Source organism: Nicotiana tabacum, chromosome 23 (genome assembly GCF_000715075.1).
Source record: "Nicotiana tabacum cultivar K326 chromosome 23, ASM71507v2, whole genome shotgun sequence".
Lineage (NCBI taxonomy): Eukaryota > Viridiplantae > Streptophyta > Magnoliopsida > Solanales > Solanaceae > Nicotiana > Nicotiana tabacum.
The window spans coordinates 86,199,859-86,215,892 of NC_134102.1; the positions used below are offsets into that span (position 1 = coordinate 86,199,859).

Sequence of the window (16,034 nt, forward strand, 5' to 3'; positions counted from 1 at the left end):
CCACAACTTCCTATCGAGGGCCATGTACTCAGAGATCTGAAACCTCTCCATATCCTGCTTGATTACCCCTCCCCAATACTTCTTAGGCCTCCACTACAAAAAAAACAGCGTTTAGCGACGGACGTATTCCGTCGCTAAACATCTTATTTCCGTTGCTAAACTAGTTTAGCGACGATTTAGCGACGAATTCAAGTTGGACTCTAAAATGCTCGTAGCTAAGCTCATAGCGACGAAAAATACAAAACCATCGCAAATCTAGCGACGGATTAGCGAGGTAATATATCCGTAGCGAAGTTTAGCGACTGAAAAAACCGTCGCTATTTTGCTTCGTTTCGTCGCTATTTTAACTAATTTTGTCGTTGCAATTCATAATAAACTTCGTCGTTTGTTCTTATTCGCAACGAAAGAATCCGTCACTAGTTCTTGCTGCTTTTAGCGATAAAAATCTTTTGTCGCAAGATTTAGTTTTATGTGTTAATTTTAGCTACGAAAAATATTTGTCGCTAAATTTTTAAATTTTTTATTTATTTATTTATTATTTTAAATGTACCATGTTCAAGCATATTATAAAAATGCTATTAAATACATTTAATTAAAAGTGACTAATATTAATATAAATTAACATTCAACAAGGTCCAAAATATATAGCATAATGCTTATAACTGTATCGTTAAGTACAAAACATCCACAAGTACCAACAATAAAGTCTAAACAAAATAGGCTAAATGATCATCATAAATGCATGAACCTCATCAATGTTAGCAGCAGTAGAAGAGGTAGGAACTATAGGTGCCACATCTGATGGATGGTTGGTAAGATCAATTTTGGCGAGGATAAATAAACTAATTCGCGTACCCGCTTAACAATTACAGGAACTATATGATCTGTCAGTACAGAAATCAATCGTGTCACTAACTTATCTAGATTTTCTATCGGTGTTGATTGAGCATTTAAAGGTATTGCTGAGGATATTGCATCAGATCCAAAAGAGTCACGAAAATTCGGCACGTAGTAGCATTTTGCTTGAGATCCAAGACCATATACTCTTCTTTTCTTTTCTCCTCCCAAAGCTTCGTAATATGCTTTACACTGATCAATATCATATTGACTCTATGTTTGTTATTGTAATATTTTCTGATATTTTTCCAGTAGAAAGAGTTAATAATTAGTGAAATTGAAACATTAAAAAATATTGAATATTCAATTTACAAAATGAAAAAAGATATGAAAGTAAAGTCAATAAAATTATTTAAAAAGTTGACTTACATGTACGATTCAAGATTTCTCACCAACAAAAGATTTTCATCATTACCATGTGTATGGATGGGCAAATGTATCTTACTTGGCGTTGGATCTCGACCCTTTTTAACAGCTTATACAAAATATATTCAATTTAAAAAATTGGCAAAAAGACGTTTGTATAAAAATGAGATTGAAAAATAACATAGAGAAAAGGAAGCAACTTGGGTAGAAAAATGTGGATAAAAGTCGGAAAGCTTCTATAACTTTTTGAATAGGCTAGTGGAAAATTCCAACTTCATTTGTCTACTTGTTTATCTGAATATAACATTGCCTCTCCCTATAAATGTTCCAGGAACCAAAACGAGTTTTATCTTTATATCTAAACAGGAAGCAACTAGGCTTCCAACCTCCAGTGACACACATCATTTCCATTTAAAAAGAAAACAAGTACAAATGGAACATATTCTAGAGGATAATTTAAACTTTTGAAGCATCTCCAAGTATAAACTTCAAGTTAAGAATATGAATGCAGTAGATGTTGTGACATTATTCACTGTCCAGCACCTAAATTTTGAGACTTTTTCCTACTTTCACAAAAACAATCGCATAAAGAGTTAATGCATTTTTGTCTCAATACAGAAGAAAAGGTTGAAAACTGATACAACCTCACACCATATGCGTTGCCAACCTTATCATACTCAATATATGTGGGAATAAGCCACTTCTTCAATCAAGCCTTGAAGGGTTTCCGCATTGTTAGCCCATTAAGATGTGCAAATAACAATAACATATATCAAAAATAACAGTACAAGCATGGACTAACCAAGTGGGAGAAATAGTAAGAAGTGTCCGCGATCCACAGATACTGCACTACCTCGGTCTCTCCCTCGATGTATATCTACAAAATATATGAAAATAAAGAAGGATACGATACAATGCATATCTAACTGTATTATTCATCTAAACTTTATTAGCAAACAGCACATTATACCACCTATACTCACTCTTATACCACTTATTAGCAAACTGTGTACTCACTCTTATATAGCTTATACCACTTATTAGCAAACAACAACTTACTTTATTAGCAAACAACAGCTTTCTTATTCCTGTTTTCTTAATTGTTTTCTTTTTGAAAGACTAATTTCAATCATGTTAGAAAGAAGGGAAGCTAGCTTATACCACTTATGGTAAGCTTAAATGAACATCCAAATGCAATAAGAAGGCTTGGATTGTTTAAATTGAGACTTACAAAGATGCTTACCTGAATCCTTGCCATAAATGGTGGAAACCAAATATGGTCTCAAGTAGCTTATTCAATCACATCAGACATGAACATCACTATAACCAAGACCACAAAACATTATAAGCTAACATATAAGACATGATTTGTTGATAGAATCAGAAACTGCAGGAAGAGAATGGATAAAGTGCAAGCGGACGACATAACACAACACTTACAGATGGAACTCTTTCAACTGTCTGCTGAAAGAGATGCACATAAACTATGTATGATAGACATTGATACACTGGTTGTCGTAACTTGTCAAGTTACCGCAATAATTGTTGGACAAAGCATTTGACAGTATTTGTTGTAATTTAAAACCAGAACATGAAACAATCTGAATAAGAGAAAAGAGAAATAAACTGTAAGGAACACGCCTTTCTTCAGGAAACAATCAGTTGTGAAATAAATTAGCAAGTCAGATTATATTAGTAAATTCCAATCTATAGAAATCAAGAAATAAATTAGCAAAGAATAATATCAATGTCTGAGAACAACAATTATGCATTTCCTATGGAATTTTGTCAACTGGAGACTTTCCAACTACGGATGATAAACCACAAACACATACATGATACAAGTTAACAGTGACTTAACAAGTATTAAATATATAGTCATACTAAAGAGTATTTACCAGGAGATAGAACAACTTGTACAAGATTGTATTAACCAATAGTGCTTATAACAACCTGGTTATAGCTTGCTGATTCTTGTTGTCTCACCAAACATTGACATATATAAAGTACTTAAAATTTCATAACTATTTCAAAATGGGAGAAGTATCACAGGATTCCCCTATCAAAACCTTTATGTCATATCAAAGATTGTTAGACATAATGCAGTTTGAGATTATAAGGAGAAAACTTCTACAAAATAAAGATGATTATTCATCCCTAACTTTCAGCTACAAGGATTTCACTTCCGGTTATTCAATCTTAATATGACGATACAACAAGGCATTAAAAACTTCTACATCATTTTACTCTGTTAGAATAATTGTATTAAACATAAAGGAATGCACATGACAATCAGAATTGCAGTTTCACAACTAACTTCGGAAACACAACGTAAGTTATAAAAGTATACCACTTAGATTACTACAAACGTGACATTCGACTTAATTCTCTGTAGATTATATTACAATATAGACACACTTTATTATAGAATATTGTGTAATTTTCTGTCATAGCTAAAGTAACAGAATGAGGGAGTAGAACAATATTGTGCACTTTTCTACACTATTATACACTCATATTAGGAATAACAAAAAATACAATGTCCAAAAAAATGAGGAACAAACGCGAACATTGTTTTTGGAGAAACATTTGAGATGAAAATGTTTTATCAGAGACATTTCATTGTTCATGAACGTATATAGGAGGAAAAATATTGAATAGATCTGTATCAAAATAAAAAGTTTTTTGTATATATCCATACAATGTCAATCACATTGCTTAATATCCAACATATTGCATCTTTTCTTTACCTGAATAACATTAACAGGGGATTAAGAAAGAAAAAAGGAATACACTTTGATTATAAGTCATACCAAGAAATGAGGAAAGGCTCATTCAAGTAGTTGTAGACACTGATAATCAAATTGTCATTTGTAACACAGTCAATCTGTGTAACGATCCGGCCGGTCGTTGTTATAATCCCGTTTTCCCTATTCCTACTTTTTTTTGGGTTATTCAGCTATATTATGTTATATCGGATTAGTTGGTTCGAGTCCGGAAGGAACTCGGAGTGAAATGAGACACTTAGTCTCATAATTAAAAATTTGAGTTAGAAAAGTGGACCGGATATGGACCTATGTGTAAACGACCTCGGATTTGAATTTTGATAATTCCAATATCTCCGTATGGTGATTTTGGGCTTAGGAACATGTCCGAAATATTATTTGGAGGTCCGTAGAGGAATTAGGCTTGAAATGCCGAAAGTTTAATTTTTGAGAAGTTTGACCGGGGGTTGACTTTTTGATATCGGGGTCAGAATCCGATTCTGAAAATTGAAATACCTCTGTTATGTCATTTAGGACTTGTGTGCAAAATTTGAGGTCAATCGAACGTGATTTGATAGGTTCCGGAGTTGTTTGTAGAAATTGGAAATTTCAAAGTTCATTAGGCTTGAATTGGGGTGTAATTCATGGTTTTAGCGTTGTTTGAGGTGATTTGAGGATTCGACTAAGTTCGTATGATATTTTAGGACTTGTTGGTATATTTGGTTGAGGTCTTGAGGGCCTCGGATGAGTTTCGGATGGTTAACAGATCAAAAAATTGAACTAGAACAGCTGCTGCAATTTCCTTCTGTTGAAAAATTTTTCTGTCAGAATCGAGCCCAGGAATCGAGCCTAAAAATCGAGGGCCACGATCGAAGCCCAGATCGAGCCCAGGGTCGAGGGCCACGATCGAAGCCATGATCGAGCCCAGAGTCGAGGGCCACGATCGAAGCCATGATCGAGCCCAGGGTCGAGGGTCACGGTCGAAGGCCGAGTCGAAGACATGATCGAAGGCCTAGGATCGAGAACCATGATCGAAGGCCTAGGATCGAGAACCAGGATCGAAGGCCTAGGATCGAGAACCATGATCGAGGACCAGGATCGAGGACCTCGATCAAAAGCAGAACCGAGGTTGTCTGGGCAGAATTATAAAAACAGAGACTTCGTCCCATTTGCCATATTTTTTGACAAATTAGAGCTTGAGGAGAGGCGATTTTTGATATATTTTCAAGGAAAACTTGAGTTAAGTCCCTTGTGATCATTTCTACTCCATAATATTGAATTATCATCGAATAATCCGACTAGATTACATGATTTTGAGGTGTAAATCGGAGATTGGAACTTAGAAATTTAGAAATAAGATTTGTAGATTTGAGGGTCGAGTTGAGGTCGGATTTTGGTAAAATTGGTATGGGTAGACTCGTGATTGAATGGGATTTCGAATTTTGTAAATTTTGTCGGGTTCCGAGACGTGGGCCCCAGAGGCGATTTTTGAGCCAATTTCGGGTTTTGGTCTAATTTTGAAGCTTTTCTTGTGGAATTCATTCTATTATCGTATATTGATGGTATTATACTGATTGTGAATAGATTTGGAGCATTTGGAGGCAGAGTCCAGAGGCAAGAGCATTGCGGGGTAGAGATTTGACCGGTTTGAGGTAAGTAACGATTGTAAATCTAGTCCTGAGGGTATGAAACCCCGGATTTCGTATCATTCTATTATTTTGAAGTGACGCACATGCTAGGTGACGGACGTATGGGCGTGCACTGTTGGGGATTTGTAACTTGGTCTGTCCCGTAGCAACTGTAAAGTTGCATACTTTGTTTAAACCATTTGATACTTATATGTTTTAGAAAGAATTTCTGTAAATTGGGCTGAATGCCATGTTTAGGCCTTGGCCAATGCTGTTTGGACCCTTAGGGGCTGTTTCTTATCATCCTCTCACTGTTTTCGATTGAAAATCTATACTGAGTCATGTTTATATTTGTTTACCGCATAACTCAGTTTTATGATTCTATTTCGATGCATATAAATATTTTGGGCCGAATGCCCTATTTTACTGAAATGTCGAGGGCCTGATTTGTGAGGACGAGTGTGCATCGGGGCTGCCCGCCTGCAGCATACTTTATTATTATCGCATGTGAGTTGTCCGTACAGATTATAGTGCTTGGGCTGAAGGAGCCCCTCTGGAGTCTGTACACACCCCCAGTGAGCGCAGGTACCTACTGAGTGCGAGTGCCGAGTGCTGAGTGACTGGGAGGCAAGAGTGATTGTGAGGTATGCCCGAGTGGCAAGAGTGATTGTGAGGTATGCCCGAGTAGCACGAGTGACTGTGAGGTTTGCCTGAGGGGCTGTATATGAGTGATGTTTTGCCCGAGGGGCTATTTATGATTTCATCATTTTTGCTCACCTTTGCATTGAGCCTTTGTTTGAAAAACTATTGGAAAAATATCTTTAAATGATTTTTACTGGATCCGGGTTTAAACTAGTTAATTTGATTCAAATCTTGATTTTTTATTTTTAAAAAGCATGTGGTATTTTACTGAGATATCCTGATATGAACGTTATATGCTTTATTGCTCGTCACTACTGCTCAGTCTTTATTTATTGTTGTTACTTACTGAATTGGTGTACTCACGTTACTCCCTGCACCTTGTGTGCAGATTCAGGTGTAGCTGGACACGGTAGCGGTTATTGAGTGTTCTGGTTGCAGATTTTCTTGGAGATAACAAGGTAGCTGTTTGGCGATCGCAGCCCCTGCTCTTCTCCCTCCTATCTTCCTCTAGTTGTATTTAACTATTTTTCCGGGTTGAGTTAGCCTTGATATTGTTAGACAGATTGTAGTATATGCTCATGACTAGTGATACCCCGATGTCGGGCTTTTCTTTTCTGCACTTCTATTTTTCTTTGATTTAAACTCTTTAATGAAGGTGTATGCTAAATAACCTTGAAATTATCTTTAAAATAAAAATATCGTTTTCTTTTGGAAATGAGTCGGCTTGCCTAGTTCCACGATAGGCGCCATCACAACAGGGGTTAGTTTTGGGTCGTGACAGATTGGTATCAGAGCCTAGGTTACATAGGTCTCACGAGTCATGAGCGGGTTTAGTAGAGTCTTGCGGATCGGTACGGAGACGTCTGTACTTATCTTCGAGAGGCTGCAGAACCTTTTGGAAACTTCACATTCTTTTATTCTATCATGCGAAAATGATTCCGCTTGAGACATAACTCTTTGAATTCCTTCCACGCATCTCGTATGCGCACATGAGCGCTCGGTATCAGTTGTGCATCGCCGGCTTGTGATTCTATGAACAAGGTTGAGATGTGTATTCTGTGTTATGGTGGTGGGCCAGTCTGGAGGACTTGAGGCCATGGTTAGACCGCAGCTTAGGCTCGGTAGCTTCAGTTGTAACCTATACATTTGTACTCACATGTCCGATAATGTCCCTACGAGTTGAATTGTGGCTCGATGAGCAGTGGAATGGTTTTGTGGTGAGTATGACGTAACTGCTGGAAGTGTTAATACTATGTGAATGTGACGAGAAGTGTTTTCTTTGAATGTAAAGAAAGGCCATTGGGTGCTTGGATTTTCGTTTTGATGCGACGTACCATCTCGAGTGTGAATGTTTTGAAGTATCTTTCACGTTGTTAAATTTTGGGGCACATTAAATTCTCATGTCTGTCAATGAGTTTGAACTCAAGAAGAGTAAGTGGTTGTGTAGTAATGGTGGTTGCGAATGGGTATTTTGATGTTGATGGCTCGGGAAAGATAATCTTTGAAGAGACTTAGAGTCGGTAACATTTTATTGGTTCAGGTGCGACAGAAATACATTTCGATTTGATGCAGCAGTTGGGTAGCAAAGTATGAGGGAAGACATGGCGGGAAGTGTTTCGCGGTGGTTGAAGTACTAGCAGGTCAAGTAGGAGAAGTAGAGGTTGAGAAGTTTCTTAAAGGAGATGGTTTAACCGAGGTAAGAGTGGCAGATTAGCATATGAATTCACTAGTAGGGTAGTCGTGTGCCTTGAGAAAGTGTAGAATGGTTTGGAATCGTGTTAATATGTGAATCAGCATGCATACTCTGCATACTCTAAATTGAATATGGTAGAAAGGAGTGTGTTTGAAATGAATATAGGCGTGAAGATCTGATTATTGTGTCAGGTGCAATATGACTTGAGTTCGGAAGGTATTGTTGATGTACAATTGATGTCAATAGGGAAAGTGTAGACTTATATAAATGGTGGACGAGCATGAACTCAGGGGAATTTACGAATTTCATGGTTGTTGCACTCAGTGCAGTGTCATTGGGAGATGTCGGTAAGGAATTCCACATGTGGGTTATCTCCTGTGTGCAGCTAGCAGTAGTGTGATGTTGATGAAGCTTTTGTGAGGAATATTACTAACTACCCGGTAGGAGGTCGCGTGTGTAATTTTGGCTGGAGATTCAGAATGTTCATGAAAGGCTTAATAAAAGACTTAGAAAAGTCTGGCAGGTTAACGGTGCGAGACCTTGGTAATTGAGAAGGAGAAATCCTTACGGGTTCTAATTTTATATAATTGCAGCGTAAGGCTAAGTGGGGGAGTCTGCTATCGACGAGTTGATTGAACGGTTATGGGTCGTATTAGTTTCGGTTCGGGGTATACTGGTGAAGTAGTTATGACTTGCAGAAGTCAAGATCGAGGATGACTCGGGTAAAGGAATTTCTGGACACAAGTTGTATTACACTCTATGGTTATAGGAGGACCATAAAAATAATTGGGTGTTTATTCACAGAGAATGTAGTGTACATGGAGCGGGAATTTGCTCGGTTGCGTAGGAGTGAGGGTTACTCTTTATTCCCTTGGGTGTTGATGTGCTAATGGGGCACATGTCGTTTCGGTCCGTTTGGTCGGTTAATTCGAGAATGGTTGCAATGAATTCAAGATTTATAAATATGGCTAGAAAACTGGGAGTCGCATTGAACGGTGTTGAGACTTGTTACATCTCATATCATTGTGAATTATGCATTTCAGTATCAAGAAGGTGAAGGAAACGGTTTTAGGTTCCTATAAAAGTCTCTTCGGAGTAAGCATGTTTGGTTGTGGAACCTTTGGAATACATAAAAAAAAAAAGGGTATTCGGCGGCTTATAAGCCTTAGGGCGGTGTGATTCTATGCTAGAGTTCGTGGGGCAAGTTTTAGTTAAGGATAGTAGTGTTCTAATAAGGAAATAAAATAGCAATTTGAAGGCAATTTAGAAAGAACTTGGGGAAATAAGACAGTTTGGAAGTAGGTTGGGGTAGCAAGTAACAGGTATGATCGATTATTTGTGTACTTATGACGTGGCTAGTATCTACAGGTGCTTCGTGGCAATGCTCCCAGATTTGGCAACCTGTGTGGCTTGGTGAAGTTAGAGGAATTCGGTTCAGATAGCTTGATTATGTGCAAATGGATTTCAAATGTTCATGATGGGTTCTACCATGGTTTAAACCGGATAATTTCTACCGATGTACGGAGCGTGTTGTGTGTTATGATTTTCTCCTAGAAAGAAGCAAGAAAGAGGTTTCTGACTAATAAGGTATGTAATTGCTAGTGACTCGGAGTTGATAATGGAATTCTTATGCTTGTCACATGATGGCATAATAGATGTGGTGTGTTGTGCGGGAATAGGATTTATATGTACCAGGTCACAGTTCAGTTTTGAAGGGAAGGACATAAATTCTTAGGCAGCATGAACGATTTTCGATGACTAGGTAAATGATATTACTATCTGGTATAGCTTGATGAGAGTGTACATTTCAGAAAGGGGCAATGTGTTTTGATTTATGGGTACTTCGCTCGTATTGCGGCACTCTCCTGGTTGATCAACTATTGATATTCAAATTTTTGCCAGGTGGCACGGAAGAAGTTTCAAAGTAATTCTCGTGAGAGGATTATGTATGAGAGAGGTGTTAGGCATTCGGGCAGTGGAGGTGGAATCAAATAGGGTGATTCATGTGTTCTATGGAATTGAAGATTGGGAGTTCTCATGAGCAGATTGTTTCATGGTGGTGGACTGTGAAGTTGTGGCCGGAGCTAGCCAGATGATAGAAGATGGTATGATTCCGTCATTGTGGACTTTCGGAGGTTGTTTATCTATTGGTGGCTGACCATAGTTGATTCGGGGCCCATTGGTAGGCCCAATTAGGATGCGTATTCTACACCAAGCCGGATTGATTGACTCCATACTGCTATTATTGAAGGATGTGCCATTCGGTTGATGTGAAGCTTATTCGTGCTCGGAAATGATCGGCGAGTTACTCTTCTATGCTACGAGGAGTTGGGATTCATGGTTATATGCACATATGGTGCGGTTCTATTGTGGCCTTATAGCGAAATTTGAGCGAGAATAGTATTGGATATCGCTTAGTTGATGACGTATTGGTCGTGTTCTTTCGGGTTTTATGTGATATGGTGTCGTTTGCTTCTCTGTGGTTATGGTAATGCACTTTGGGTACTTGATGTCGAATTGCGTATGGTTATTGATTTTTTAGCAGGGTGACTTGAGGTGTTTTATATGGACCAGTATTTGGATAGGGTCACGTATTGCAGCAGAGTTATGTGGATATATGATCCCTTGTGTAAGATTCATATGTTATGGTTCTGCGGTGTGTGATGGGTTCTTAACATTGCGTCGGGGTGGCACTCGTCGAGCTTGTGGAACGGTTCTCCAGTTTAGGTCATTATTACGATTGGGTACATTTGGAATATTGCTATCTGGTGCATGGATTGCACGGGTTATGGCTTTAAATTGTATTGATGTGTCATGTCACTAGAGTGGTCGTGTTAGAGGAGACGAGGTCATTGGGCCTAGAATGGATGCTATCAGATTTGATTGTGGTATAATTAGGAGGATAATATCGGAAGTCGGCTTTGAAATTGGCTATAGTTCTTGTAGAAGGAACGAGAGCTCCATGGCCTGATGGTCTAATGAATGGTTATGAATTCGGTATGTTTCTTTCATCATCGACATTGTACGAAGGTTTTAGAACGAGGGTTTGTTTGATATGAGGTTTATTACTGGCACTGGATTGATTTGAGTCGATACTGTGATTTGAAATCATTGTTTCGAGCATTCGAGCTATGCGGTATTTGAATTTGAGTATTTGAGTTATGGTTACAGCTTTTGGTACAGATTTTTCAGACTTATACAGTAGGTAGATGCAAACTTCTCATCTTATAGGAAATTTCGGATATTGGAAATTTGATTCGAAGGCTTGTGGGCTAGGTTAAATTGAGAAATTTCAGTTATGCTGTGCTATCGGACCTGTATGGGATAGGGTGACATGGGATCACCCCCGGGTATGTGCATGTGAAAGCTACACAACGATTTGATGGCTTTTGGAACAACTCTGGGCACGTTCGAGGACGAACATATGTTTAAGAGGGGGAGGATGTAACGACCCGGCCGGTCGTTTCGAGAGTTATAATCTCGTTTTCCCCATTTCTACTTCCTTTTGTGTTATTCAGCTATATTATGTTATATCGGGTTAGTTGGTTCGAGTCCGGAAGGAACTCGGAGTGAAATGAGATACTTAGTCTCATAATTGAAAAATTGAGTTAGAAAAGTGGACCGGATATGGACCTATGTGTAAACGACCTCGGATTTGAATTTTGATAATTCCAATATCTCCGTATGGTGATTTTGGGCTTAGAAGCGTGTCCGAAATATTATTTGAACATCCGTAGAGGAAGCTTGAAATGCCGAAAGTTTAATTTTTGAGAAGTTTGACCAGGGGTTGACTTTTTGATATCGGGGTCAGAATCCGATTCTGAAAATTGGAATACCTCTGTTATGTCATTTAGGACTTGTGTGCAAAATTTGAGGTCAATCGGACGTGATTTGATAGGTTCCAGAGTTGTTTGTAGAAATTAAAAATTTCAAAGTTCATTAGGCTTGAATTGGGGTGTAATTCATGGTTTTAGCGGTGTTTGAGGTGATTTGAGGATTCGACTAAGTTCGTATGATATTTTAGGACTTGTTGGTATATTTGGTTGAGGTCTTGAGGGCCTCGGGTGAGTTTCGGATGGTTAACAGATCAAAAAATTGAACTAAAACAGCTGCTGCAATTTCCTTCTGTTGGAAAATTTTTCTGTCAGAATCGAGCCCAGGAATCGAGCCCAGAAATCGAGGGCCACGATCGAAGCCCAGATCGAGCCCAGGGTCGAGGGCCACGATCGAAGCCATGATCGAGCCCAGAGTCGAGGGCCACGATCGAAGCCATGATCGAGCCCAGGGTCGAGGGTCACGGTCGAAGGCCGAGTCGAAGATATGATCGAAGGCCTAGGATCGAGAACCATGATCGAAGGCCTAGGATCGAGGACCAGGATCGAGGACCTCGATCGAAAGCAGAACCGAGGTTGTCTGGGCAGAATTATAAAAACAGAGACTTCGTCCCATTTGCCATTTGTTTTGACAAATTGGAGCTTGAGGAGAGGCAATTTTTGATATAATTTCAAGGAAAACTTGAGTTAAGTCCCTTGTGATCATTTCTACTCCATAATATTGAATTATCATCGAATAATCCGACTAGATTACATGATTTTGAGGTGTAAATCGGAGATTGGAACTTAGAAATTTAGAAATAAGATTTGTAGATTTGAGGGTCGAGTTGAGGTCGGATTTTGGTAGAATTGGTATGGGTAGACTCGCGGTTGAATGGGATTTCGGATTTTGTAACTTTTGTCGGGTTCCGAGACGTGGGCCCCATAGGCGATTTTTGAGCCAATTTAGGGTTTTTGTCTAATTTTGAAGCTTTTCTTGTGGAATTCATTCCATTAGCGTATATTGATGGTATTATACTGATTGTGAATAGATTTGGAGCATTTGGAGGCAGAGTCCAGAGGCAAGAGCATTGCGGGGTAGAGATTTTACCGGTTTGAGGTAAGTAACGATTGTAAATCTAGTCCTGAGGGTATGAAACCCCGGATTTCGTATCATTCTATTATTTTGAAGTGACGCACATGCTAGGTGACGGGCGTGTGGGCGTGCACTGTTGGGGATTTGTGACTTGGTCCGTCCCGTAGCAACTGTAAAGTTGCATACTTTGTTGAAACCATTTGATACTTATATGTTTTAGAAAGAATTTCTGTAAATTGGGCCGAATGCCATGTTTGGGCCTTGCGCCAATGCTGTATGGACCCTTAGGGGCTGTTTCTTACCATCCTCTCATTGTTTTCGATTGAAAATCTATACTCAGTCATGTTTATACTTGTTTACCACATAACTCAGTTTTATGACTCTATTTTGATGCATATAAATGTTTTGGGCCGAATGCCCTGTTTTACTGAAATGCCCGAGTGGCTTGAGATCTTTATGACTGAGTGTGGATCGGGGCTGCCCGCCTGCAGCATACTCTATTATTATCGCACGTGAGTTGTAGCGCTTGGGCTGAAGGAGCCCCTCCGGAGTCTGTACACACCCCCAGTGAACGCAGGTACCTACTAAGTACGAGTGCTGAGTGGCTGGGAGGCATGAGTGATTGTGAGGTATGCCCGAATGGCAAGAGTGATTGTGAGGTATGCCCGAGTGGCAAGAGTGATTATGAGGTATGCCCGAGTAGCACGAGTGACTGTGAGGTTTGCCCGAGGGGCTGTATATGAGTGATGTTTTGCCCGAGGGGCTGTTTATGATTTCATCATTTTTGCTCACCTTTGCATTGAGCCTTTGTTTGAAAAACTGTTGGAAAAATGTCTTTAAATGATTTTTACTGGATCTGGGTTTAAACTAGTTAATTTGATTCAAATCCTGATTTTTTTTTTTTAAAAAGCATGTGGTATTTTACTGAGATTTCCTGATATGAACGTTATATGCTTTATTGCTCGTCACTACTGCTCAGTCTTTATTTATTGTTGTTACTTACTGAGTTGGCGTACTCACGTTACTCCCTGCACCTTGTGTGCAGATTCAGGTGTAGCTGGACACGGTAGTAGTTATTGAGTGTTTTGGTTGCAGATTTTCTTGGAGATAGCAAGGTAATTGTTTGGCGATCGCAGCCCCTGCTCTTCTCCCTCCTATCTTCCTCTAGTTGTATTTAGCTATTTTTTCGGGCTGAGTTAGCCTTGATATTGTTAGACAGATTGTAGTTTTTGCTTATGACTAGTGACACCCCGATATCGGGCTTTTCTTTTCCGCACTTCTATTTTTCTTTGATTTGAACTCTTTAAATGAAGGTTTATGCTAAATAACCTTGAAATTATCTTTAAAATGAAAATATCGGTTTGTTTTGAAAATGAGTCGGCTTACCTAGTTCCACGATAGGCGCCATTACGACCGGGGTTAGTTTTGGGTTGTGACAATCTGTGGCCCTGGAAACTGCCCATTAATCAAGATTCCCTGCCACCAACATTGTCAAAAACAGTCCATGAAATTTCAACAAACATACATTTAAAGAATGAGATTTACCTGTTGTTTTACGCCCAAAGGATAAATGTCTCCATAAGTGATTTTCCAAGTGTAATATCGATAAGGATTGTCACAATATACACTTTGTAGAGTAACTAACACAAGAATAGTAAGAATGACAGAATGAACATTGTTCTTCTCCCTCATTCTGTTACTTTAGCTATTGCACTTCATTATTTTCATTAGCATAGACACACACTTTTCATACGGTCTTTGAAATGCTTAACAGAATACAAATCTTTGAACATCCATTTTATTTCTAAAGACTAAAACACATAGCTAAAATCAAGGACGTAAAAACTATAATTTTCAATACAACTTTTACTTTTTCCATAAAATCAAGGATGTAAAAACCAGTTCTTGCTAGAACATATCATATCAATTTATTATTAAGGTAAATCCCTAAAAAAATACTGAAATGTAAACCCTAAAATCATATCAATTTATTATTGACCCAAAAGTATGAAAATCAGGGTACCAGTCAAACAAGAATTGCCATACCAAAATTCCTCAAGAGAAAGAAAAACAAAACAGAAAAGAGAATGTTTACCTGAACAAAGATAAGAATAATGGTGTAGACAAAGTGCAAAAATAGTAAAAATAAGGGCTTTCGTGTGAGAATCTTGCGGAGCAGCAAACATAAACGGAATGAAGTTGAGAGATACTTTGAATTTCTTGGCAATTTCTGAAGTTCTACAACAAAAGTTTTTGCCCAATTTCGAAATTTCTTCTATTTGCTATCAGATGTCTATGTTCCCATTGCATATGAGCCTTAAATTCATGCATAATTTGTTGTATTGGAAGGAAGAAACTCACATTGTTGAAGATGAGAGCAAGTGGCGACTTTGATAGAGAGGAGAGAATATGTGCCCTAGATAAACTTTAAAAAACTAGCAACGAAAATAGAGATGGATAAATTTTTGTCGCTAATAATAACTTGAAAATTTATTCTTAAGAATCTAGCGACCGAATTTCGGTCGCAACTAATTTTGGAATGTTGTTTTTAAGTAAAATAAAAGCAGCGACAGAATTTCGTCGCTAGTTTCGTTGCTATATTTTAATAATTTTGCCGCCTCATTTTTGTCGCTAAATTTGTAGGTAAAATAAAGGCGCTAAATTAGCGACGGATATAAATATTTGTCGCTAATTCATCGCTATATTTCACACTAAATATTTTGTAGCTTATTTGGCGACAAACTATAAAATTCGTTGCTAATCCGTTGTAATTTAGCTACGGAATATGACTTGTCGCTAAAATCCATCGCTAAACACTATTTTTTTTGTAGTGCTCCCTCTTCCTCTCCTCGTACCCACCAACGCCAACCTCTCGAACCTCCTTTCCGGGGCATCTGGGCTTCTCCTTTGTACGTGGCCGAACCATCTGAGCCTCGCTTCCCGCATCTTGTCATCCATGGGAGCCACGCCCACCTTATCTCGAATATCTTCATTCCTAATCTTATCCATCCTAGTGTCCCCGCACATCCACCTCAACATCTTCATACTTTCATCTTCTGAATATGTGAGCTCTTAACTGGCCAACACTCAGCCCCATAGAACATGGCTGGTCTAACCATCGCTCTATAAAACTTA

The 16,034-nt window shown here is 38.7% G+C and overlaps 1 protein-coding gene across 28 annotated transcripts; it reads right to left on the minus strand.

Moving 5' to 3' along the window:
* Positions 1-649: 649 nt before the first annotated feature.
* Positions 650-15,414, minus strand: LOC107821275 (uncharacterized). 28 transcript variants are annotated; one of them, XM_075246034.1, is made up of 8 exons: positions 14,445-15,414; positions 14,286-14,375; positions 3,162-3,332; positions 2,704-2,864; positions 2,507-2,583; positions 2,066-2,140; positions 1,267-1,361; positions 653-1,134 (listed from the first exon to the last, which is right to left on the minus strand). In XM_075246034.1, exons 5-8 carry the CDS (start codon positions 2,519-2,521, stop codon positions 951-953), a joined length of 369 nt encoding a protein of 122 aa, XP_075102135.1. In that variant the 5' UTR covers positions 2,522-2,583; positions 2,704-2,864; positions 3,162-3,332; positions 14,286-14,375; positions 14,445-15,414; the 3' UTR covers positions 653-950. The 28 variants fall into 28 exon arrangements, 6 of the variants coding, with proteins under 6 accessions (XP_075102133.1, XP_075102132.1, XP_075102131.1 ...); XM_075246033.1 differs by having other exon boundaries at positions 652-1,134; positions 2,507-2,864; XR_012705840.1 differs by having other exon boundaries at positions 661-1,372; positions 2,507-2,864.
* Positions 15,415-16,034: the final 620 nt, after the last annotated feature.

Bases quoted from the DNA above. Each gene is read 5' to 3' on its own strand.
- LOC107821275 (XM_075246029.1), bottom strand. From the start codon at position 15,085: ATGTTTGCTGCTCCGCAAGATTCTCACACGAAAGCCCTTATTTTTACT. The intron at 2,141-14,994 runs GTAAACATTCTC...TATATTTTGTAG, and splicing joins TTATTCTTATCTTTGTTCAG to ATATACATCGAGGGAGAGAC. The intron at 1,373-2,065 runs GTTAGTCCATGC...ATTTTGTATAAG, and splicing joins CTTACTATTTCTCCCACTTG to CTGTTAAAAAGGGTCGAGAT.